This window comes from Hemibagrus wyckioides, linkage group LG16 (genome assembly GCF_019097595.1).
Source record: "Hemibagrus wyckioides isolate EC202008001 linkage group LG16, SWU_Hwy_1.0, whole genome shotgun sequence".
Taxonomy (NCBI): domain Eukaryota; kingdom Metazoa; phylum Chordata; class Actinopteri; order Siluriformes; family Bagridae; genus Hemibagrus; species Hemibagrus wyckioides.
In genome coordinates this window covers 1,872,790-1,897,716 of record NC_080725.1, presented here as the reverse complement: position 1 = coordinate 1,897,716, position 24,927 = coordinate 1,872,790, and the positions used below count along the sequence as shown (strand labels likewise).

Here is a 24,927-nt window from a genome sequence, read left to right as displayed (position 1 = left end):
CAGCATTAAAAAAGCTACGGAGAAGCTTGTTCCTCCAAGCCATCAGAACCCTGAGCTCCTGATCACTACTGCAACTCCTAACACACACACACACACGGCACCAGTGCATGCATTTCTGTAAGTAATGGTTAATACTATAATCATTTGACCCTGGCATAACATTATGACCACCTACCTAATATGGTGTTGGACCCCTTTTTGCTGCCAAAACAGCCCTGACCCGTCGAGGCATGGAATCCACTAGATCCCTGAAGGTGTGCTGTGGTATCTGGCACCAAGATGTTAGCAGCAGATCTTTTAAGTCCTGTAAGTTGGCCTCCATGGGTCCCACCTGGCAACTTCTAGGACTTAAAGGATACTTTTGATAGATACTGACCACTGCAGACCGGGAACACCCCACAAGAGCTGCAGTTTTGGAGATGCTCTGATCCAGTGGTCTAGCCATCACAATTTGGTCCTTCATCAAACTCGCTCAAATCCTTACGCTTGTCCATTTTTCCTGCTTCTAACATCAACTTTGAGGACAAAATGTTGACTTGCTGCCTAACATATCCCACCCACTAACAGGTGCCATGATTATGGCATTAAGCAAACACCTTCATCCAGAGCGGCTTACATTTTTTCCTATTTTTATACAACTGAGTAATTAAGGGTTAAGGGCCTTGCTCAGGGGCCCAGCATTGACAGCTTGTTGGACTCAAACTCACAAGCTTCCGATCAATAGTCCAGCATCTTAGCCATTAAGCTACCACATCCCCCAATCTCTACAGTGAACTAAGTTTATTAATAAGTTAACTAATATGTTCATAAAAGTAATTTTCTTTTATTTAATGAGTTTAAAATAAACCTCACGATATTCATCTATTTACTTTAAAAAATTCGACCTTTAATCTAAATCTCACTGATCTCTGGTGTGTAACATATCACACGTACATCATGTGTAAATGATGTGACACATTTTGTCATTTTATTGTAAAGCCAAATTTCACAAACAGTACACATACACTACAGAAAAATAAAAATACAAAACAAAGCATGTAAGAAAAGTGGGAATCTGGAGGCAAATACCATTGTCATGGGTGTTCTTTGGGGAAAAGGATGACGGCTGTGCAATTTCATTCCATTCTTATAAAACACACAATATTAAGGAAAAAATATATATATAACCTCCCAGTTCTGTTAAAACAATTCTGCACCGGCTTTTCCAACCATAATCTATCAACATCTAAATTACTGTGAAGAAAACAGTATAAAAAAATAAAAAAGATCAATATAGAAATGCCATTTTGAATAATATTGAATGGGAATAATCTTTTAAACAACATTCGTCCTGTTAGGGAGGTGTTTCACTGAAATGCACCTGTACTGGTCACTAATATGACCAACAGAGACTGAAATATTCTGCATGTTTAAGCAGCAATCGACATGCTGTAATTTGTAAATGGGGCTTAATTTTTTATTTAAAAAAGAAAAAAGAAAGAAAAACTGTAACTTAACCTAAATAAAGACACAGAGCAGAGTTTTCCATGAAATACTAATTAACATTACAAACAGGAGACACGGTATTGAGTGTATTTTTCACACACTTCCCAAACATAATGTCCTATGTCCTATGGCTTTTTTCTATAAGTAAGAGCTATATACAATTATACAAATGCATATTATTATTATTATTATTATTATTATTATTATTATTATTATTATTATTATAATACAAATGTAACATCTGGCTCAGAGGAAATTAAGACTGTCGTCTGTCTGTGTTCGTTCGATTCGATGCAAAATTTTACATGACATATAAAGACTTTAAAAAAAGTTTGGTGTCCAAATAAAACAAACCCCTTGACCCAGAATTGATCTTAATGTCAGTCAACTTCACTTCACTGCAAAAGTCCAGCTTAAGCATTTTGTGTTAAGGTCGTGTTTTGCTCTCAGGTGATAATCAATTGTTTCCATTTAAATTTCCATTTAAAATGTCTAAATATTTCCCCTGGAGGCGGATAAAGTCATTACAGGCAGAGGTGTGTTACTGTATTTGGGATCAAAGTGTTAACTGTAGCTCTGATCACAGTATTAGTGATTTGGTGAGTATACACCCTTGGGCTACACAGAACAGAACTGATGAGCAGTCATCTAATAAATACCAGAAGAGTCAATACACATGAAGAAACAAAGCATTAATTATGGCACTTTGTCCTTTGGTTAAATTTAGTATGGATGATAACAAAGCCTGCTAACAAAGGATGCACCGAATGCCACGTTTTGCATTTTCAGTTTTAATTAATGCCAATATCAGAGTCTGAGAATATACTGATACTTGTTACTGATCTGATACTGATGTCGAGTCATGATCTCAGCCAGCTGTGACACAATCATGGTGTCAGTGGATCAGAAAAAACACCAATTTTCCTAGGAAGACATAAACCTATTCATGCAATCTATCTAATTATAGCTAATTAGAGCAATGCTCTAATTTTTCATTTTTTTCACATACAGGCCAAGAGCTGTAGACAAATGGATAAAACCATTTGACCGTGGTCGGGTCATTGGTGCCAGAAGGAACAGTTTGTGTATTGTGTAAACTAAAGCCATAGTTGATGAGAGAGGTCAGAGGACAGTGGCCAGACTGCTTCGAGCTGACAGGAAAACCACATGAGGTTCCAGTCCTGCCAGCCCAGTACAGGAATATGAGGTGCACAGACTCACCAAACTGGGAATTTACAAACTGGAAAAAACCCTTGCTATTTTCTAATCTTTTCTTAGACAGGTTGTATGTGAAAAGCTTGAAATCAGCCTGTCTAGCACCAACAGCCATCTAACAGTGAAAGTTTCTATGATCACTTTTGTGTCATTCTGATGTTTTATGTGAACATTAACTGAGCTCTTGACTTGTATCTGCATTACACTAGCTGAAAAATCCTATTCCACTCCAGCAATTCAGACCAAAGTCAGCCCTGATAATATACTTGGTATCGGATCGGTGCACCCTGAGCTCCTAAAACGGCCGTGAATAACGCAGAGTTGCTGAGAAAACACAAATTCTCAACACAGATGGTGGTAATATTAACTCTAAATAAAAAAAACACACACAATCCAAACGCCTTTCCGGCATCAAATACTGAACAAGTCTCAAAACAGTTATATATATATTTTTTTTTTACAAAAATAAATTCAAGGTTCACTCTGTATTTCCAAGAGATATGTTTTCATCAATGGAATGATTCGTTTGAGAAAAGTTACTGTGTAAATCTGCTATATAACATCACCTCCTTCATAGAAATCCCTCCATCTTATTTCCAATATGGGTTTTTGCTACTGAAAGAAACAGAAATTCGAAATATGTTTCTTAACGTAAGAAAAGAATTAAGAAGAGATTAAGAATGATTATCATGAGACTACAGAAAACAAAAGAAAGAAACTTAAACAGCTGTAAACAAACAAACAAAAAACTTTCAAAAGTAGTATACTGGTGTGGAGATATGCAGAAAGTGTATAATAAGCCACTATGTGAGGCTGAAGGAACCACAGAAGGTGTGTTGGTCGCAGTGGGAATGGTGTGTTTTGGTCAGGTCTCTGAGAGCTCATTCCTTTTCCAGCTCTTTCTGGGGGGACGGCGTGCTGTCTCGCGTGGGCAGCAGGTCATAATGACAGGGGATGTGGCTGTTCTTTGGTAAGTCGTAAGGGTCCTGGCCAAATGGTCCGTTGCAGTTGTTGTTGGCAGATGTGTAGACTGAACTAACTGTTGGCTCTGAAAAGACAGAGAAGGAGATTCACACATGTGCTAGAACAAGCAGCGCAATGTCTTTTCTCTACACAGGACAAGCATTAACTGAACCAGCTTCCCAACAGCGAGTGGTGTGATGATTCCAAATTGTTTTATTCTTCTTATACTGCAGCAATCTAATGAAAATTAATATATTTTAATTTAGTTCATTTTTTATATGCTGGACCCCGGACACTATAAATCACGTAAGTTAAATAAATGTCTCTTTCTATCACATCAACAGTTACATGTATTTGCTAAATAACAATAATCTGTTAGGCTAAGATTATTTGATCATCTGACATACCAATCACTGTGAATGAGTTGTTGCCATGGAAACAATAATGTGTTGGAAGAAGCACTGTTGCATGAATTATGCTTGGGCAGTTATCTAGCTTTTTGCCAGCGTTTCTGTGTTTGTAGTTCGGTTATTTTAATAAATCCCCATGGTTTGCTATGCTACTCCTGCAACTGGGTCTGGATATTGAACCCCTGTGGGCACCTTTTTGCTGACAGTATCACTAAGATAATAACGTCTCTGTGAGAGACAGCCGCAAGTGCAGTTCAGCTCTTTAATAAAAGCAAAGCAATATTATCCATAACGTAAGGCAAGATCGAGGTCAAAAATGGGTTTAGGTCAGGTGATGAACGAACAGAACAATGCAATCTTGGGAATCAGGTAAACAGGCAAAATGTCAAAATACTGAAACAATGGGGCTTGATAAGGTCAGATGCTGAGCACAAACTGAGCATGACTTCATAAGGATACTGTGAATGAGAATGTGTATGTGTGTGTGTGTGTGTGTGTGTGTGTGTGATTAGAAGTCTGGGGGTTCTGGGGTCATGTTTGTAGGCCATGGTGTGTTCTGGGAATTAGAGCTTAACAAAACCCAAAAACACAATAACAAATCAGAAAACACAATGACAAAACCAAAAACACAAGGACCAATCAGACAAGGGGGAGAGGTAGGTATAGTTTGCGAATGGAATTCTTCCCTCTGATTGGACGAGACATCTGTCACTCAGGATAAACAGGAAGTAGGAAATTGTGTATCTAACTTTATTTCTTGTACATGTGTGGAGTTCTGTCTTCACTTTAAACCATTTTTTTCAACTTTAAATCTTTTAAAGAAAATAACAAACATATATATTTATATTTATAAGAAAATGGACTTCATTCAGCGCTACTCTAAGGAAGGACGTTATCATATGGCCTGATTTTGGATATACTGATAGTGTATCATGGAATAAAGATTAGTTTGCGATCTCTAAAAACACACCTGAAGAACGCAGGAATGTTTGGAAGATCAAACTCCAGATTAAAGGATGTAAGGAGCGCTATAAGAGCAGAGCTGTGTTCATACACACACCAATCCACTTTCTACTGCTGCAGCTACTGCTGGACTTCCTGTAGATCCTGAGTGACCCATGTCTCGTCCAATCAGAGGGAAGAATTCCGTTGCCATACTATACCTACCTTTTCCGCTTCGTCTGAATCGTCCTTGTGTGTCCGGATTTATTATTTTGTTAATTAAATTTCTCTTTCCATTACAATACAGATGACATTTTACTTACCAACTTCATATACGTTTTTGTTTGTAGGACTGGAGTTGTGTATCTCCGCATAGGGAGAGTCTCTCTGTGTAGGTGACTTCATCTCCACGTAGCCGCACTCTGTGTTCTTGGGCAGTAGGAGAGGTGGGTCTTTAATCGTGGCATAGGGGTTCTCTGAGTTTAGGGAGCAGGAGCTGGCGTGGTAGGGCACGGCTTTTACCAGATCTAACAATAAGTATTAGAATTAGACAGTGGCACAGAAGTACGTCTCAGTTACTAAGAAGGTTTGATTAATCAGCCAAAGACTGATTATTGATATATTCTCTACACTGTACACTAAATCCTACCTCGAAGAGATTTTCCAAGGTAACGTCTGTCAACTCCATATGCTCCTAAACAAAGAAGAGTGGAGAGAGGGAGAGAGAGAGAGAGAGAGAGAGAGAGTCAAACACCAAATGGAGGCCATAATGTGAGAACTACTTTATATAATGAAGGAGAAGGACATGATAATGGTATGGAAAACAGTTCCAGTGGCCTAGGAAGAGTTGGATTTTTATATGGAAGTTGCAAAACAAAAGACGACTGTTTACAGCTGCTATAACATAAACAATTACAGGACCTAACTTCTTTGGGAATGTTGAGTATCATTAAATGTAACAAAGAACTATGATGTATTGATCTTGAATAAATTGTTAGCTCTGGCAAATTGCTGTGGTCTAAGAGGACCAGGGAATGATGATGATGATAATAATAATAATAATGATAAACACTTCGGGTCACGATGTTCTTGGAAAAAATCGACTGCTCTTTGTGTTACGCAGCGCAACACTAATGATTTTTCTATTACAGCACACTCTGTGGTGTAATAATATGACATTCATGTCACCGTCAAAGCAACTCATAACACCATACAACAAAATCTTATTGTCTTGAGTTTTATTCAGTCGTACCATGAACCATGACCACAGTAATTCCCTACTGCTAGTGTTTTTTCCTTTTCGGCCTGTTTCTACAGATATGTACACTATAATCTTGGGTCTGGTTCTGTTCTGGCTGCCTCCAGCTCCCGAGGGTTACAGTGATAGTCATTATCTGAGAGCAAGTATCAGAAAAGCATTCAGAATTATGTTCCCTTTCAAAATCTCTTGGCTCACCGAGCTCGTTGAAGCAGCTGCCCTGTTTCCAGTCAGCAGGCAACGTTCCAGTGTGCTCCATCAGAGAAGGTCTTTTTCTCTGCTCCACATTCTTCAGGTTCACAAACAACTGGTTGTTCTTCGCCTGACATATCGGGAAAATCGGGATAAATGGCATCTAATTGAACAATGAGGCCATCATATGTATGTTACTTGTTCTTAAATTTTCATTAGCTAATTCATGAACACATTTTGACCACGCAGAGGGTTGTGCTCCTTTTTCAGAGCAGGAAAACTCACTTTTCCATAAGGCAGGTTGTTGACATGAGGTGGGCTGGTGCACTGAGCCAGAGTGTGATAGCTGGGGTTAGAGAAGTAGTTACTGTTGGGATGAACCTCATTTGTTTGTGGTACTGCATCTAAAAAAAAAAAAAAAAAGATTTCAAACATTCATTATGTCTAATAAATCCTATGATAAATAACATGAAATGGTACAAATCAGAAAATGAAAAAGAACTTACTAGGACAAAATTCAAGCAACTTCATTTATTTCTGTAATGAATTAAAATTCCCTGGATGTTTCTGCGTTTAAAGACTTAATGGAGGAACTAGTTCCTGTCCATGCAAAGAAATGCTGATGGCAAGCTAATTCTCATGCTGAATTTTTATGGACAGTTTCTCATCAGTCTGAAGGATCCCTATGGATACGTAGGTTTAATAGACAGAAAGAAAAAAAACCTCTTCCTTGACTTTAGCAAATCAAAAATTTTGTCCTTTGACATGTAGTGGTGTAAATCCCACCCCCTGCTGTACTAAACACATTGGCCAAAGCACAAGCTAATGACCATAACGATGACCATATGTCCTGTCTAGCTAACTAGCTCACCATACATCATTACAGTACATTAGCTACCACTTTATAGCCTAGTCAGTTTTCCAGCAACCAAAAAAAGGGACCCTGGAGCTTTTGTTTACCCGATGCTCTTCCTAAAGAATTTACTTCAGTCACCAGACACAAAAATGCTGTGATGTCAAGCCTCAGTACTGACCTGCAATGGTGTAGTCTGTGTTAACCCGCATGGCAGGGGTGTAAGTGACAGACGGCATTGCAGGCTCTTTTCCCTTCTGCTTTTTGCGGTAGATGATAAAGAGGAGGAGGAGGAAGAGCACCATGAGCACCAGGACAATAATTCCAGCAATGGCACCAATCTGATAGGAATCAACTGGAACTGCTGCACTGGTCAGACTGTTAGTGTTGCCTACGATGATTACACCAACTAAAACAGGACAAAGAATCACAATGGTTTTTAACACAGTAAATAAGAGACACTGATGTTTAAATACTTTTGCACACTGTTCAGCTTTTTACAGAATTTAAGTTGTTGTTCTTTCAGCTGCTCCGTGTTTGGGGTCGCCACAGTGGATCATTTGGTCAGCAGGTTTCGATTGGTCGCAGGTTTTACGCTTGGGACCGGAAACCAGTGGCTGGGTCAGCTCCCTGCCCAGGAATCGAACCCAAGCTGCGGCAATGAGAACGCGGGATCCTGCTGCCGGTCCTTGGGCTTATCTTTTGCTTGGCTTTTCCTCGGCTCCTGTTCTACTTTTGCCTGAGCCACATCCCAATCAATGACCCACCTTTACAACACACACTGTGTGTGTATCTATCTCATATACACTGACCAGGCATATCATTATGACTGCCTGTCTAATATTGTGTCGGTCCCTCTTTTGCTGCCCTGACCTGTCGAGACATGGACTCCACTAGATCCCTGTGAAGGTGTGCTGGCACTTTCCGGCAGCGTGTGTTTTGTTTTGCGTCATGTGTTTTTGTTTGTTTTGTGTTTCATGTGTGTTTGCCCCGCCCGATTCTTAGTCCCCTCCCATCACAAACATGCACCCTGCCTCTCTCCACTTAGGTAGCAGCATCTCAAATCAAACATGAACAGAACTGACACATCACTGTGCTCTACCCCTGTTGTTGTGGCACTTTTCATTTTAAAACCCAAAAATGTCTTTTTGCTCCTAATTTTCAACTGTGGTACAATTTAGCTATGTATAGAACACTTACCTTGGTCACATCGGGATCCCTTCCAGCCTGGGTTGCAGTAACACGTCCCAGTCATGTGATCACAAGTGGAATTATTTAAGCATTCACAGACCTGCCGACAGCCAAAACCGTATGTACCAGGCGGACATCCTGACAGCACAAACAGACACAGTCTATTAGGTTACCTCATCATCATCTCCTTACTTCACAGTGTGCTACATTATATTGCCAGACATTTTGGGACACTCCTCCAAATCATTGAGTTCAGGTGTTGTTTTTCAGGGGTTGGGTTCGGCCCCTTAGTTCCAGTGAAAGGAACTCTTAATGCTTAATGCTGCACTGGAACTAAGGGGCCGAGTCCAACCCCTGAAAAACAACACCTGAACTCAATGATCTGGAGGGGTGTCCCAAAACTTTTGGCAATATAGTGTATATCTCCCATACTTTAAAAGGCATTAAAAATCATTAAAACCAGGGGCGTCCAAACGATTTTTATGGAGGGCCTGATGGAGAAATAAATATGGAAGGACAGGGCAGAAGCTGATTATTATAGATCTGTAATAATACACAACCAATAACTTAATAATATTATTATTTAATACTTAATAATTAACTAACCAATAAACTACCTTTCAGTTGGACTAGCTTTAAGGAATTCTAAAATCTCAGTGTGAGATCACAACAGATATGACTTTTAATATTTCCTCATAATGAGCAGAGAAAAGAATACTAAAAACTTGTTTATAATAAAAATCTAAGGACAGTTATTATTGATGCAGTTATTAAAGAATTATGTTATACAATTTTGTAAAATATTTTCACTAATTCTTCACTTAAAGGTATTTGTAAATTAAACCTTAAACTTGCGTTATATCTTTTCAGAGACTCAGAGGACTTATTTTCTTCATAGTGAAGAAGAACTGCTGTGTGTGTCTGTGTGTGTGTGTGAGTGTGTGTTAGACAAAAATGGAAATGAAATGGTCAGCAATTATTAGATTTCAATTGTGAATATTTATTTGATGGAATTCAACGACTGCCCTTAGACTTACATAATAAGTATGTTTTCAGATAAATAGATTTTCTGTTCTTGTTCTCAGTCAGTTGCTTACTACATGGTAATAACACATGTATACACTAGATAGATTTTTTTAGTTCTTAGATTTGATTTTATGTAACAGTGACATCCAGTGTTCAAACTAGGGACCTCATTTTCGAAACTTCCTTCCTGTTACCTGCAGGTTGCAGTTTGGACACCCCGATTTTAGGCCATTGGCTGTAGTCACTCTACTAAGCGTGTAATTCCAGGCCCTGCTCACTCACTTTGTTCACAGTGTCGTCCCATGAAGCCTCTGCGGCAGGTACACTGCCCAGAGATGTGGTCACAGTCTGCACCATTCTGACACTGACAGCTCTGGGAACAGTCTTTACCATAGAAACCTAACGGACAGCCTGTAATGCGTACACATCCACTTCAATCATATGCACTGAGATGCAATACAGTTACTGCTGGCATTGCATACATGACTACTATCATTGGCTATATGACATAAAACAACCAAGCAGAAGAAGTGCAGCAATGTTGTGTAATAAGTGCTTATAAGATAGTAAATGTGGCTATATTAATGTGTGCATTAAATGCTAAAAAATACAAATGCTGACATATAAATGTCCATGTAGAATGTTATGTTCGGTATATTATATTAAAATTGTAAATGATAAAATCACAAGGTTTCAGTATGACGTGAGGAAATATATATATATATATATATATATATATATATATATATATATATATACACTGACCAGGCATAACATTATAACCACCTGCCTAATATTGTGTTGGTCCCCCTTTTGCTGCCAAAACAGCCCTGACCCGTCCTGCACTGTGTATTCTGACACCTTTCTATCAGAACCAGCATTAACTTCTTCAGCAATTTGAGCAACAGTAGCTCGTCTGTTGGATCAGTTCATACGGGTCAGCCTTCACTCCCCATGTGCATCAATGAGCCTTGACCGCCCATGACCCTATCGCCGGTTCACCACTGTTCCTTCCTTGGACCACTTTTGATAGATACTGACCACTGCAGACCAGGAACACCCCACAAGAGCTGCAGTTTTGGAGATGCTCTGATCCAGTGGTCAAGCCATCACTATTTGGCCCTTCATCAAACTCGCTCAAATCCTTACACTTGTCCATTTTTCCTGCTTCTAACATCAACTTTGAGGACAAAATGTTGACTTGCTGCCTAATATATCCCACCCACTAACAGGTGCCATGATGAGGAGATACTCAGTCTTATTCACTTCACCTCTCACCGCAGTGTTATGCCTGATCGGTGTACACACATTATATATAAATGGCATCTAAAATTCACAACATAATATTAGTGATGTTATTTAAATAAATGCAGAGGTGTGTTAGTAGAATTAGTGTGAAATTCTTATCATCAGAATATACAGACTGTAACAGATGACACTTTAATAAACCCTTTTTCCCTTAAGACAGGTTCGACCGCTGTGTGCACTTTGCTCGGGATCGGAATTGAAATTTGAGATGGAAATCTTGACCTGAAAATGCCTATCATACACGTTTATACAGGATCGGAAATGCTCGAGGCTCTTTTTAGTTGAGATATGGTTTAATCTGCCGGTTTAATGTGCGGACGAGAGTAAAAGAGCAAGTGAAGGACAGATCAAGACTTTTTTACTTATGCAAGAACAAAGATTAGAACACTGACTCACTCTCGGATATTAGGTCTTCATTATCTTAGAACCTTTGTCACATCAAACAAATGCATTCCTGGTTAATAAATCATAAAAATTCATATCCTCTGCTTGATTATAAAAACAGTCCTAAACAGTAAGTTTTGATAGAGTATAGAGTTACCGGTTACAGGAATAATAATAAAACCTTTCCCTAAGAGAATATACAACAAATGGTTGATGCCTCATTCCCATTTTTCTGGTAGGTTCCATGTTGTAAAGCATTACAAGTGTGATTATCACAAGCAGTGTCACTGCTGTTAACACAACGTACTTAAACAGCATAACAAACAAAATTTGATTTACAATTTATCTCCTTTTATACAATTGAGGGCCATCTTCAGGAGCTCAGCAGTGGCGGCTCGGTCGACCTGGGATTCAAATCTTCTGACCAGTAGCCCAACACTTTAACCACTAAGCTACCACATCCTCACAGTACTGACCCATGAAATTTTAGAAAATGTTCAAGGTGTCCAGAAACGTTTGCCAGCATTATAATGAATGAACAGAGTTGTAGGAAATCTATGATGAGTGACAGCAAGAATAATTACTGATGCATGTGTTAGTTCCAGGAGTTATGCATAAGCGACGGTGTTGTTGTGTGTTCTGCGTTATAGATTGCATGACATTGTTCTTAGCATTGTCAGATTAGACATGAGGCAGTTAATACATTCTGCTAGCATTTGCTATGCTGAGAGAGAGAGAGAGAGAGAGAGAGAGAGAGAGAGACTCACGTTGTGTGCAGTAAAGACCGGTCCATCCTGGTGTACACTTGCATTCTCCGTCATATGCGCTGCAGTACGCTCCATTATGGCAGTTACATGTGTGGATGCAGTTAGGGCCCCAGTAACCAGGAGGACAAGCTACACCACCAAACACACCATATGTACTTACATCACTGACAGTTTATACACTTATAATGAGTTTAGACCATTTTCACCAGTACACTAGCTTTCCATTTTTTGCTCAGATATCTCAGAGATGCCCCCAAGTACTTTGAAGATATAAGCATTTGTGTGGGGAAAACAGTTTTTGGGTTTTTTTGGGGGGGAAATATCTACAAATATATAAGCTACATAAAAAGAGATATAGTATTATAAACACGGCCGTGACATGACAAAGACACTCATGCTGAACATAGGCGCAATAAAACTGGGAGAAAATCCATTTTTCGGCTCATGGTCAGTAAGTTATGTAACAGAAAGTATATAGTATGTCTATAACTTGCTTTAAGGTTAAGGAAGATGCATCACTGAGGCACAATGAGCACCACAAAAGCCCGCTGTTTCTTAAGTAATAACTCTTTGAATGGATTTTCAGTGTACAATCAGCAGGGGGCACTACACACACGCAGCGTGATGATTCTACTCTCAATACAAGGAATAGCATGTGGAAATGATTCAGTTCACATATCAGGATAATTCTTGCTCACTTTATGAATACATCTGTGTCAGTAAATCAAATAACTAATGTTGTGCCCTAGAACCTGCCTAAGAACTCATTGCTCTAGGAGAAGACAGGGTTTGGGCATATTTAGGGACTGGCAGAATCCAGATCCGTCTTCTTGTTCATGAGGAGATCCAGTTTGTAAACCTTCACAATTTCCAGGTCATGTTACATGTACTACATTCTCTCAGCCTATTTTAGGAAATAGGATTTCCCTTTTCAAAAGAAAGTTTCTGAGTAGTACTCACGCTGTGAGCAGTCACTGCCAATCCAGCCCGGGTAACACTGGCACGAGCCGTCGATGGGGTTACACGTGCCGTTGTTGGTGCAGGTGCATGTCCCGGCACAATTCTTCCCAAACTTGCCACTGGGACACACTGCGTAGACACAAAGAGACAAAAAAGGGACCAACAACGGCTCTGGTTATACAATATATTTATATTTGTTATCAATTTGGTGGTTAGATATTCTATTCGAATATGGTTATGCAATATGGTAATAACATGTTAATTACAGTCTACTGAACAATCCTGTTGGTGTTACTTGTCCCAAATCATCTTGCTGGTTTTTATTTGGAAAAACTGGAATTTAATACACATATACAAACATGCTTTTGATACCTTAGAGTTTCCTGGGTGTAATGTTCAGAAATGTTAATAAGCTATTTTAATAAATTGGCTTTTCTCACAGAATTAATGCCATGCAAATCAAGAGCAGAGTATTTTTCTTTACTCTGACATGTCATATGCTGTTTTTGTTTTCAAATATGGACCGTAAATATGGAAACTTGTTTTGAAGTCGTCCTTCTCACCTTCATTGCAAAGAGCTCCTTTAAATCCAGGGAGACAGTCACACTGGCCTGTCACATGATGACACGGGCCGTTACTGTGCACACACTGGGGACACGCCTGACTGCAGCGGTGCCCGAAGTAACCTGGAGAACAGACTGTGGGGATATCTGGATTAACATCAGGAAACATCAGCACAATCTGGTGTGTTAAACTGCAGAACAGAAAGCACGCATGATGTAGCACACACACACACACACACAGAAAACTTACTGCGCTGGCAGGTGGTGCCTCTGAATCCAGGAGCACATTCACACGTGCCTTCATCAGGTGAGCAAGATGCACCATTCTTACAGTTACAGGGCAGAGAGCAGTTTGGCCCCCAGCGACCCTCAGCACACACACTGTCACAGTGGATCCCTGTGAAGAACAGAAACATACACACACACACACACACACACATTGATGTGTTAGAAGCAGGAAAAATGGACAAGCGTAAGGATTTGAGCGAGTTTGATGAAGGGCCAAATTGTGATGGCTAGACCACTGGATCAGAGCATCTCCAAAACTGCAGCTCTTGTGGGGTGTTCCCGGTCTGCAGTGGTCAGTATCTATCAAAAGTGGTTCAAGGAAGGAACAGTGGTGAACTGGTGACAGGGTCATGGGCGGTCAAGGCTCATTGATGCACGTGGGGAGTGAAGGCCGGCCCGTGTGATCCGATCTAACAGATGAGCTACTGTTGCTCAAATTGCTGAAGAAGTTAATGCTGGTTCTGATAGAAAGGGGTCAGAATACACAGTGCATCGCAGTTTGTTGCGTATGGGGCCGCATAGCCACAGAGCAGTCAGGGTGCCTGTGCTGACCCCTGAACTGGAAACATCCCTGATGGCTGTGGTCTCTTTCAGCAGGATAATGCACCATGCCACAAAGCAAAAATGGTTCAGGAATGGTTTGATGAGCACAACAACCAGTTTGAGGTGTTGACTTGGCCTTCAAATTCCCCAGATCTCAATCCAATGTGCTGGACAAAGTCTGATCCAAGGAGGTCCCACCTCACAACTTACAGGACTTAAAGGATCTTGGTGCCAGATACCACAGCACACCTTCAGGGATCTAGTGGAGTCCGTGCCTTGACGGGTCAGGACTGTTTTGGCAGCAAAAGGGGGGCCAACACAATATTAGGTAGGTGGTCATAATGTTATACCTGATTGGTGTATAGTTTTGTTGATAATAAGAAATATTTACTTCCTCAAATATACCTAGCATTTCTGAGCTTGGTTTACAGAACAACTAGAAAAGCACTGATCCAGTACACAGTAACAGTCTGGTACTGGTACAAATACTGGAAAGGTGCACTTTGTAGATAAAGTGACTGAATATAGACGCAGTATTTCTGCTTTTCCACAAGAGCACTGAGTACGGTAAGATTTATGACTATGAGAGTAGTACGGTTTTTGTTGTAATGAAATGGTTATAATGAAATGGAACGGTTTATGCTATAATGAAAGCGATAAGAGGAACTAACATGTTTTGCTGTAGTTTTTACAAGATTAAAATCTAACAATAAATGGATAAAAAATGATATCATTTCATTAATATAATGTTCCATAAAAAGTACCATTTATGACTTGCTGTGGTATAAGAGGAATAAAAACTTCCTTTATGTGATGTTTTTGGAACGTAATCCCATCATGATCATTTTCCTATAACAGCATGTTCTGGTGTTTTATTGCTTACTTAAACACCTCACTGTCACTGATGGATAAGAAGAGCTCAACAACCCAGTGGACATAACCTACAGCATCCTGCTGCCATAAGCTGAGCACAAAGGAAGCACTAACACATAGTGCGCATAGAAAAGTCTCCTACTCGACACTCTAGGTATAAGTGTGTCTAACCCAGGCATCATGTCAAGTTAAAGATCAGCATAATAAAATTGCTGACTGAAGCAACAGGAGAGATGCAGCAGAGAGAGAGAGAGAGAGAGATCACTCTGTAGTTTAATAAAAGATGTTAATAAATCATTTTCTTGACGCTGTGTATCCCTCAAATGTACTTGATTACAGCTTATAGAAGTCGAAGAAAGTGCTCACATCTGTTTAGCTCATGGTTTCCCAGAATCGGCAGCCATGAAAAATGTAACACGTCAGGATATAAGGAATAAAATAAATGATCACATCCTCTGTCTGTTGGTGTGTGTTCCAGGCCCTCAGACTGGGTGTTGATAAGCAGCATTGTAAAGGAGCGCTGGGCCAAGACACAGGACAAAGGCCTCTTTGAGGACCCGAGAGTGTTGCTAGGTGACGAGGAAAAGCTGGCGACAAACTCTGGAGAAGTAGCACTGAAGAAATGCCCGTGTATTTAAAGGGCCAGGACAACACACAATATCATCAGTATGCGGCTCAAATCTTAGAAGAGAAAACGAGAGAGGTGAGGCAAGAACAGTGGAGGAGAAAGCAGAAGAGAGGAAAACATAAGGGGGGAGAACAGAACAAAGCAGGAAAGAACAGGATATGGGAAGAGAGATGAGAGGAGATGGGATGAGAAAAAAAACAGACAACATAAAGAACAGAGATGAGATTAAAAGAGAAGACAGCAAAAGAGAAAAAGAATATTAACAATAATAACATTTTATATGCATGCATAATAAAAAAAACAGCAAGAGTAAGCAAGTCTAGTTTTAAAAATTATGTTTTATATTAAAGAAGAACTAGTGATGTCGTGATTTAGGAAAAATACTGGCTCTTTCTTAAGAATCTGTCATTTAAATTTGAAAAATTGGTGAGACGGTCGGCAAAAATGCCTGGCAAAATACAGAAAAAACCTCTTGGATCAATTTATTATGGCCTAGTTATGGTCAGACTCTGAGTGATGCCACACACAACGTGAGAAGATCCAGAACAGTACAGTTGTGGAAAAGGTGGCAACAAAATAAAGCGATGAGAAACACAGCAAAGCAAACAAGAGCAATGGAGCACACCAGGCCAAAACATGGGAAAAATGGGAAAGCAATAAAGAAAGAAAACAGCCAAAGACAAGAGAGAGAAAAGAGATGGATTGTCATGCCATCATTAGACCATACCAGGATGTACTCTGCTTATTTACCCTGAGACAAGAAGAACACCGCTCACCTGTCCAGCCTGCGAGACAGCGGCAGTGTCCAGTTGCAGGGTGACAGCCATCAGCATGACTGCAGTCACAACGCTCTCGACAATCCATGCCATACGTCCCATCCTAAAGAGATTACATCGTCAACACAAAACTGCTTACAACTGAAGGTTCGGATTCTACTGAGTAAAAATTTAATCTTAAGTTGCACTTATTTTATTATACCCGATTAATCCACTTAAGCTGTGCAATACACTGCTCCTTTAAACAAACTGAACAGATTTTACAACAGCGATGTCCTAATAGTCGTCGAGAATAAAGTGAGTTTGCGCTGAGATTAAGACAGGCTTTCGTTCAAAGCTATGCTGCTTCATTCTGAGCGTATGAGCCGTTGATTTCTAACAAGGGCATTACACTGATCAGGCAAAACATTATGATGATCTCCTCATCATGGCACCTGTTAGTGGGTGGGATATATTAGGCAGCAAGTCAACATTTTGTCCTCAAAGTTGATGTTAGAAGCAGGAAAAATGGACAAGCGTAAGGATTTGAGCGAGTTTGATGAAGGGACTAATTGTGATGGCTAGACCACTGGATCAGAGCATCTCCAAAACTGCAGCTCTTGTGGGGTGTTCCCAGTCTGCACTGGTCAGTATCTATCAAGAGTATTCTTTAAGTCCTGTAAGTCCTTTACGTCCTTTAGGTATCCTTTAGTGGACCCCACCTCACAACTTAGAGGACTTAAAGGACATGCTACTAACATCTTGGTGCCAGATCCCACAGCACACCTTCAGGGATCTAGTGGAGTCCATGCCTCGACGGGTCAGGGCTGTTTTGGCAGCAAAAGAGGGAACAGTACAGTATTAGACAAGTGGTCATAATGAAATGCCTGATCAGTGTATGCCTGAAAAGTATTCAGCTGGTATTTAAAACTACCCAAGGGTTGATTAGATGTTCTGCAAAAAAAAAGAAAAAGTAAACAAGAAAAGTCATTGTGATCACTCCAATACAGAAGTGTGAATTTCTTCAGAAAGAAGCTCACCTGGCAGTGCACATCACATCGTTCACCTCTCCAGCCTGGAGCACAGGTACACTGGCCATCTAGAGCATTACACGCTCCACCATTCCCACACATGCAGGTGAGGTTACAGCCGAGTCCCCACGTGCCGCTGGGGCAGTTTATAGAGCAGTGCACTCCATGCCAGCCTGGGTTAGAGAGTAGAGCATGAGAAAAGTTCTCCTGGATGTGTGGAGAAGCAAATTAACTACGTATGCTTATGTTAAACACTTCAGAGCAGACCTAATTCCCTAATAGACTGTTTGGTCAATGCAGAATTTTACAGCGTAATGAACATCTGGCCAAATAATTTAATATGTAATAGTAATAGATTCCTATAAAGAAAAGGATAAATCTGCTGATTTGTTTATTTTATACAAAACTAGTTTTAATTAGGGTTGGGTTAAAAAACAAACAAATCCCAAACACAGAACATCCCAGAGGGATCTATTAAATTCATTAAAATATGGAAAGAGTGTGGCACAACCACAGCTTTGCTTAAAGGAGGCCATCCATCAGAATAAGGAGAGCTTTGGTCAGAGAAATGTTCGAGATTTTTTATTGTAAATAATTCTGTTATATTGACCCCCCCCCCCCACACACACACAAATAATATTATGGGCTATTTTGTGTAGATTTATCATTTACAAGCCAAATTAAGTCCATTTTAGTTCCATGTTGCAACATGGAAAAATATTACACTGGAAAAAAACACACATTTAAGCTGACTGGAACGTAACAGAAACCACACTGCTGCTTCAGTGACATCATAATTCTGGTAAATTATTATGCTAATAATTTTTAACATCCGGATAAATACATATATTGTAAAGAATGGCACATAGACATGAGGGGATTTAGTAGCTTAGTGGTTAAGGTGTTGGATTTTTGATGAGAAGGTTGTGAATTTGAGTTCCAGGTCCACCAAGCTGCCACTGCCGGGCCCCTGAGCAAGGCCCTTAACCCTCAATTGCTCAGGTGTATGTAGTGAGATAAATTAGAAGTCGCTCTAGATAAGGCCGTCTGCAAAATGCCAGAAATGTAAATGGACAATTCTCTGATAAGAAAACACTCAGTTGTATGTTTGTTTTTTTTACACAAACCAACAGATTCATCCAAACAGACAACCAAAGAAACTCTTAGTATTCAAGATTTGAAACCATTAACTCGCTCGCCCCACAACAGCTACCAACTTGGGAGGATGGAGCAGTGCTACCTCAGAGAAACAAGTCTACGTCTTCTCAAACTGCTGCTCAAGTTGCATCAGAGCGCAGGGTAACATTTACATTTCTGTCATTCAGCAGACATCTTTATCCACAGCGACTTACATTTTATACAACTGAGCAATTGAGGGTTAAGGGCCTTGCTCAGGCACCCAGCAGTGGCAACTTGGTGGACCTGGGATTTAAACTCACAACCTTCCAACACCTTCACCACTAAGCTACCACATTCCCCACTCAGGGGAAAGCATTATCGAACCCCTTCCACATACATGAACTCACAGATGCCCACAATTAACTAGTGTCACGCTGAACAACTGCATTTCTCTGGTTCAGAAATCTTGGCCAGTTTTGCTGTCTTGACTCCAAGCGATGAACCGCAGTGGCCTTGTCAGGAATCAAATTCACAACCTCCTGATTCACTTCTGTTGTGCCACTTTGTGAGCCACTGAACCAATTTTTATAGTGCATCAACATAGTTCTTTCTACAGAAGTCTTTTTGCAATCAGGTCGAATTACCTGCTTTGCATGTGCAGGATCCATCCACAGGTGAGCACTTAGCTCCATTCTTACAGGTGCAAGCGGAGGAGCAATTCACCCCATACATCCCTTCTGGACAGCGTATAGAGCAATCTGCGCCCTGAAAAAGAATTTTTAAACACACAACAAACCAAAACGATTCAGGAATTCAAGAATAAGTGGGAGGGAAATATTAAAGAGAATGACAGAGATATGTGATGTGTGTTCACCTGAAAGCCTGGAGCACAGATACACTCTCCGTTCACGCTGTGGCAGTCTGCACCATTCTGACACTGACACACCTGCTGACACTCCTCGCCGTAGAAGCCTGGTGCACACGTCTCATTGCAGTAGATACCTGACCAACCAGGCTGGCACAAGCACTCACCTGATACAGGGTGGCAGCTGGAGAGAGGCGCAATGTACTTTTCATTTTTTTTGTATTTCTTCACTACAAATCTTACATTATTATGATACTTAGATAAAACAAATCACTTAAAAAAAGTGAATCAGAAGGAAATACTGCACTTAAAATGATCAAATCTGAACTTGTGAAAGTGAACAAACTTCCATCTTTACACAAATTCCAGTTTTATCATGTTTTTTCCATTTAAAGTGCATACACCCGATCAGGCATAACATTGTGAGCAGTGCCAGGTGAAGTGAATAAGACTGATTATCCTCATCATGGCACCTGTTAGTGGGTGGGATATACTGTATTAGGCAGCAAGTGAACTCTTGTGGGGTGTTCCCGGTCTGCAGTGGTCAGTATATATCTAAAGTGGTCCAAGGAAGGAACAGTGGTGAACCGGTGACAGGGTCAAGGGCGGTCAAGGCTCATTGATGCACGTGGGGAGAGAAGGCTGGCCCGTGTGATCCGATCCAACAGACGAGCTACTGTTGCACAAATTGCTGAAGAAGTTAAGGCTGGTTCTGATAGAAAGGGGTCAGAATACACAGTGCATGACGGGTCAGGGCTGTTTTGGGCAGCAAAAGAGGGAACAACACAGTACTAGGCAGGTGGTCATAATGTTATGCCTGGTCAGTGTATGCTGCAGTCAGTGGTGTCAGGAAAGGGCTAAGTTTCTTGCACAAGGACACAACAGCAGTGTGTAGTGTAATGGCAGAAATCACACAATTTCTCTGATAGGCAATAGGAGACATCTACCGGTTGCTCCGGTCATCTACATCAGAGGTTCTCTTTTAACTTTTTTGAGCAAGAGAGCTTTTATTCCTAACATTTCCCTTGATTAAACATCTGGTCCAAGTTGACTATTTGTTTCAAGCATATGTTTTGTTGGTGGTCATTTAATTCACATCTAAACTTCAGGGAGCACTATACATTTCTGTTACTCTACTGAAAACATGAGGATGTCCTAACAACAGTTTTCTAGAGGGTGGAGCAAACCATTTTAAACTTATAGGCGGGAAGGATTCGCTAGACATTTGTCACACTGGTGTCAGAGGTTGTTGTTGTGGTCAGTGGTCAAGGCCTGTACCTGTTGGTTGGGGCAGCTGGTGGCACCTGAAACAGCCGCTCTATTGAGTGAAAGTGAGGCAGCTGTCCACTCACACGACACATGGAGCCACTCAGCTGTGCTAGCCTGTCTCATCCATAGGCCATAAACACAATGGGAAACTGTGTATGTCTCTAAACACATAAACAGACAGACTTTCTCCTGTCTTCACTGTCATTAAAACACTAAACTGACCCCCACATGTCTACATGTGCTGCCAGCTTTCTCTTTCTGTCACTTTCACACAAAAACACTTAGATAGACTCACTCCACGTCCTTACCTTTGGGTGTTTGGGGCATGGCACGGGCACTTCTTGTCACACTTGAGGCCGTAGATGCCCTTTGGGCAGATTCGGGTTTCACACATCTCTCCCGTGAAACCTGGCTCGCACAGACAAGCACCGCTAATGTGGTAACACTTGGCTCCGTTTTCACAACGACAAGTCTGGCGGCAGTTCACACCGTACTTGCCAATCGGACATTCATCCTGGCACCTGCCAAGACACACGCACAAGACACACACCTCTAGGCATCAATCACACAATCACTGAGCACTGATTGATTGTGTGTTAAAATTCCCCAGTTGCTGCTAATGCTCATGCTACATATGCTTGTGAGGGAAAACCACAGCCAAGTCCTTCTAGGTGACCTTTGAGGAGCAGGTTTGTGTTACCCTCACGTGCAAAACTTTGTGTCACCCAGGGTTTTTAAATGAAAAAGGAACTTTATTGAATTAATAAAATAGATGTAACATGTCCTACAAAAAGACAACGATCTAAAATATAACTACATTTTATAATGGCTCTATCAATCTCAAGGCCTGAAGAAGGCAAACAAAGCCATCTGGCAGAATTACACTATACTGACAAAAGTTTTGGGACACCCCTCCAAATCATTGAATTCAGGTGTTGTTTTTCAGGGGTTGGGCTCGAACCCTTAGTTCCCTTAAGGAACTCTTAATGCTTCAGCTTCATACCAAAACACTTTGGACAATTTCATGCTCTTTGTGGGAACAGTTTGGAGATGACCCCTTCCTGATCCAACATGACTGCACACCAGTGACCAAAGCAAGGTCCATAAAGACATGGATGAGAGAGTTTGGTGTGGAGGAACTTGACTGTCCTGCACAGAGTCCTGACCTCAACCCCATAGAACACCTTTGGGAAGAATTAGAGTGGAGACTGTGAGCCAGACCTTCTCGTCCAACATCAGTGTCTGACCTCACAAATGCGCTTCTAGAGGAATGGTCAAAAATTCCCATAAACACACTCCTGAACCTTGTGGAAAGCCTTCCCAGAAGAGTTGAAGCTGTTGAAACTCCATATTACATTCATGTGCATGTAAAGGCATGTCCAAAAACTTTTGCCAATAGTGTATATTAATCAAGACTAATATTATAAGACTTATAATTATAAGACTAGTATAAGACTTGATGTGCCAAGACTAATGTGATTTTTGAAACTAAGAGGATTTAAAACCTATTCTGGGTATCCTTCAAAAGATGGTCTAGAGTTCAAATCCCAGCATCACTAAACTGCTACTCTGAACATTTCCCTGGGAATCCTTTCTAAATTTGTAAGTAGATTTAAATTAAATCTGTCAGCCAAATGACTTTAATGGAAATATAAAGGATATAGAAAAGGTGTAATATTTCTATTATAAATATCTTAACATACACTGTTTGGCTATTTATGCTACTTGCAATATCAAGTGGGCTGTGGTAGCTCTGGCGGTTAAGATTTTTGGGTTATTGATCGAAAGGTAGGGGTTCAAGCACCAGCACCACCAAGCTGCCACTGTTGGGCCCTTGAGCAAGGTCCTTAACCCTCTATGCTCCAAGGGCACTGCATCATGGCTGACCCTGTGCTCTGACCCCAACTTCAAAAACTGGTATAAAATATTTCACTGTGCTGTAATGTATATGTGATAAAAATAAAGGCTCTTCACATAAAAACATTACTTACTTTGGTTTGTGTTTGATATCAGAATTTCTTTCTAATCCCTGGTTTCAGTTTTAACTAGATAATAAACTTATTTGAAATAGAGAGAGAGAGTTGCTCTCTATCCATGGTCATTTGTCATTGCGTCATGGTAAAAGAGTTTTATTTTCTCTTTCTTTACAAATATATTTGGGTTACAACAGCCTTAAGCTTATAGACTAAAGAAACTGTTAGGTTTCTGAATTCTCTACTACTTGGAAAACACAACCTGAAAGCAAAGGAGCCCTAACTTTGATGAAAGAAAGGTTAAAAACAAAGAATTTTGATAAAAACTGTCTCCCAACAGTCGTCTGTGTGAGAACTGTAGCTCATCAGAACCCACTTGTTGATAACTCCCTCCTCCGGATGAACATTCCCTCTGAGCAATAAAGATTCAGATGCACAGGGAGAACCCATCCACCGGCCCACTGATAGAGGACTGGTTTTGATAAATGATTGTGTCAAGCTGGAAAAATTCAGACCATGTCATTTGGATATGGTTATCTTCTCCTTTAGTTGTGCAGATGGGCTCCGGCTAAGCTGTTCTCAAAGCTGGCACTCTGCAGAACGGATGGACTTGTGTGGGAACACATGGAAGCTGTCCAGCCACACAGTGATTCCCACTGATTTGAGTTCCATTTGCAGAATATTGCATATCACACTGCAAGGCGTCTCCTGTGGAACAACATCCATCACGATGCAGACGGAAGGGGAAGTTATATCAACACTCTTTCTGTGTTTTGAGAGGACGCAGGTGCAGATCAAAGCAACATTCTATCTAAAAGTGAATCTCTGCCTTCTTTTGCTTTTTTTTCTCACACACACACACACACACACACACAAACGTGTCCCTCCTAGAAGCTGATTATTTTCCAGCCCATAGGGTGTGGTGGGATGGGGCCTGCTCGAGTCGGTCGGAAGCTTCTCGTGACGTCTGTGCTAGCCAAAGCACTTATTAACTCATAAAAATGCACTTGTAGTGCTATTCCTGTAAGCCATGGTCTGCTAAAGTATATGGTTCATGTGCTGTGATGCTGGTAATTATGGGCACACGGCACTGCTCCCCAGCCCCGGCTTCATTCTTACACCAAGCCCCAATTTCTGTTTCTAGTTGACTGACTGGCCCCAATAATTCAATTCAATTCAATTTTATCTGTATAGCACTTTTAACAATGGACAATGTCTCAAAGCGGCTTTACTTAACATACGAAATATAAAACAAAAAGTTCAAGATTAATATTAGACTTATATTTACATTTATTTGTATTCATCTCTAGTGAGCTAGCCTGATGCGACTGTGGTGAGGAAAAACTCCCAGAGAGGAAGAAACCTTGAGAGGGACCAGACTCAAAAGAGAACCTCATCCTCATTTGGGTGACACCAGAGAGTGTGAATTGCCATAAACACCAGAGAGTATGATTATAAATAATGCCCTTTCTACAGTCATATACAGTCAGATGGAGTTGTGTAACCAGCAGCTCCTGAGCAACTCATTAATTAGCTCAACATCTGAGTTCATTATAGCTTCAACACAAACTCCTCCATGCTGAAGCCTTCAAATGCTCTATGATGGAAATACAGCATATGACGAATGTAATTTTGGGTATTGATTAAGAGGTTGTTGTTCTCAAAGTCCACGTGGGGTTGGCATCTTCTCTTCAAATGTCCGAAATCTTCATGAAGCAGAATCCAACTGGGGATCCTCCACTGAGACCTGAATGATGTTGCCTACATCGTGCTAATATTCAAATCAACTATATACAAATATATATTAATTGCTGTTGGCATATAGAACCTACATAATCAGTACTTTTTTTTTTAATTTTACTTTTGTTCGGGTTTAATCATCAAATCTAACTGCACATAATTGCTTCTAATTAAGTGTCCTGAAAGTCATGTTGCACTGCAAGTACTTACTGCATAAGCTACTTAGGTATAAGATATAAGGTTGCTGAATCTTAAAAATCCTTTCTAATAGACATTAAGTCCACTATGTAAAAGAGATGGGAATTTAAAGGAAAACCTGGTGGCCC

The 24,927-nt window shown here is 40.5% G+C and overlaps 1 protein-coding gene across 1 annotated transcript in view; it reads right to left on the bottom strand.

Moving 5' to 3' along the window:
- Positions 1 to 945: 945 nt before the first annotated feature.
- megf10 (multiple EGF-like-domains 10) overlaps positions 946 to 24,927 on the bottom strand; it is a 56,951-nt gene continuing 32,969 nt past the window's right edge. The window contains exons 9-25 of the mRNA XM_058412711.1: positions 21,197 to 21,409; positions 19,629 to 19,803; positions 19,399 to 19,519; positions 17,645 to 17,808; positions 16,626 to 16,728; positions 13,768 to 13,914; positions 13,518 to 13,652; positions 12,955 to 13,083; positions 11,995 to 12,123; positions 9,818 to 9,946; positions 8,519 to 8,647; positions 7,500 to 7,727; positions 6,751 to 6,869; positions 6,472 to 6,595; positions 5,665 to 5,709; positions 5,339 to 5,542; positions 946 to 3,748 (exon numbers count right to left, since the gene is read on the bottom strand). Coding sequence (XP_058268694.1) covers positions 3,582 to 3,748; positions 5,339 to 5,542; positions 5,665 to 5,709; positions 6,472 to 6,595; positions 6,751 to 6,869; positions 7,500 to 7,727; positions 8,519 to 8,647; positions 9,818 to 9,946; positions 11,995 to 12,123; positions 12,955 to 13,083; positions 13,518 to 13,652; positions 13,768 to 13,914; positions 16,626 to 16,728; positions 17,645 to 17,808; positions 19,399 to 19,519; positions 19,629 to 19,803; positions 21,197 to 21,409 — 2,461 coding nt within the window. The 3' untranslated portion in view covers positions 946 to 3,581. The remainder of the gene's footprint in view (positions 3,749 to 5,338; positions 5,543 to 5,664; positions 5,710 to 6,471; positions 6,596 to 6,750; positions 6,870 to 7,499; positions 7,728 to 8,518; positions 8,648 to 9,817; positions 9,947 to 11,994; positions 12,124 to 12,954; positions 13,084 to 13,517; positions 13,653 to 13,767; positions 13,915 to 16,625; positions 16,729 to 17,644; positions 17,809 to 19,398; positions 19,520 to 19,628; positions 19,804 to 21,196; positions 21,410 to 24,927) is intronic.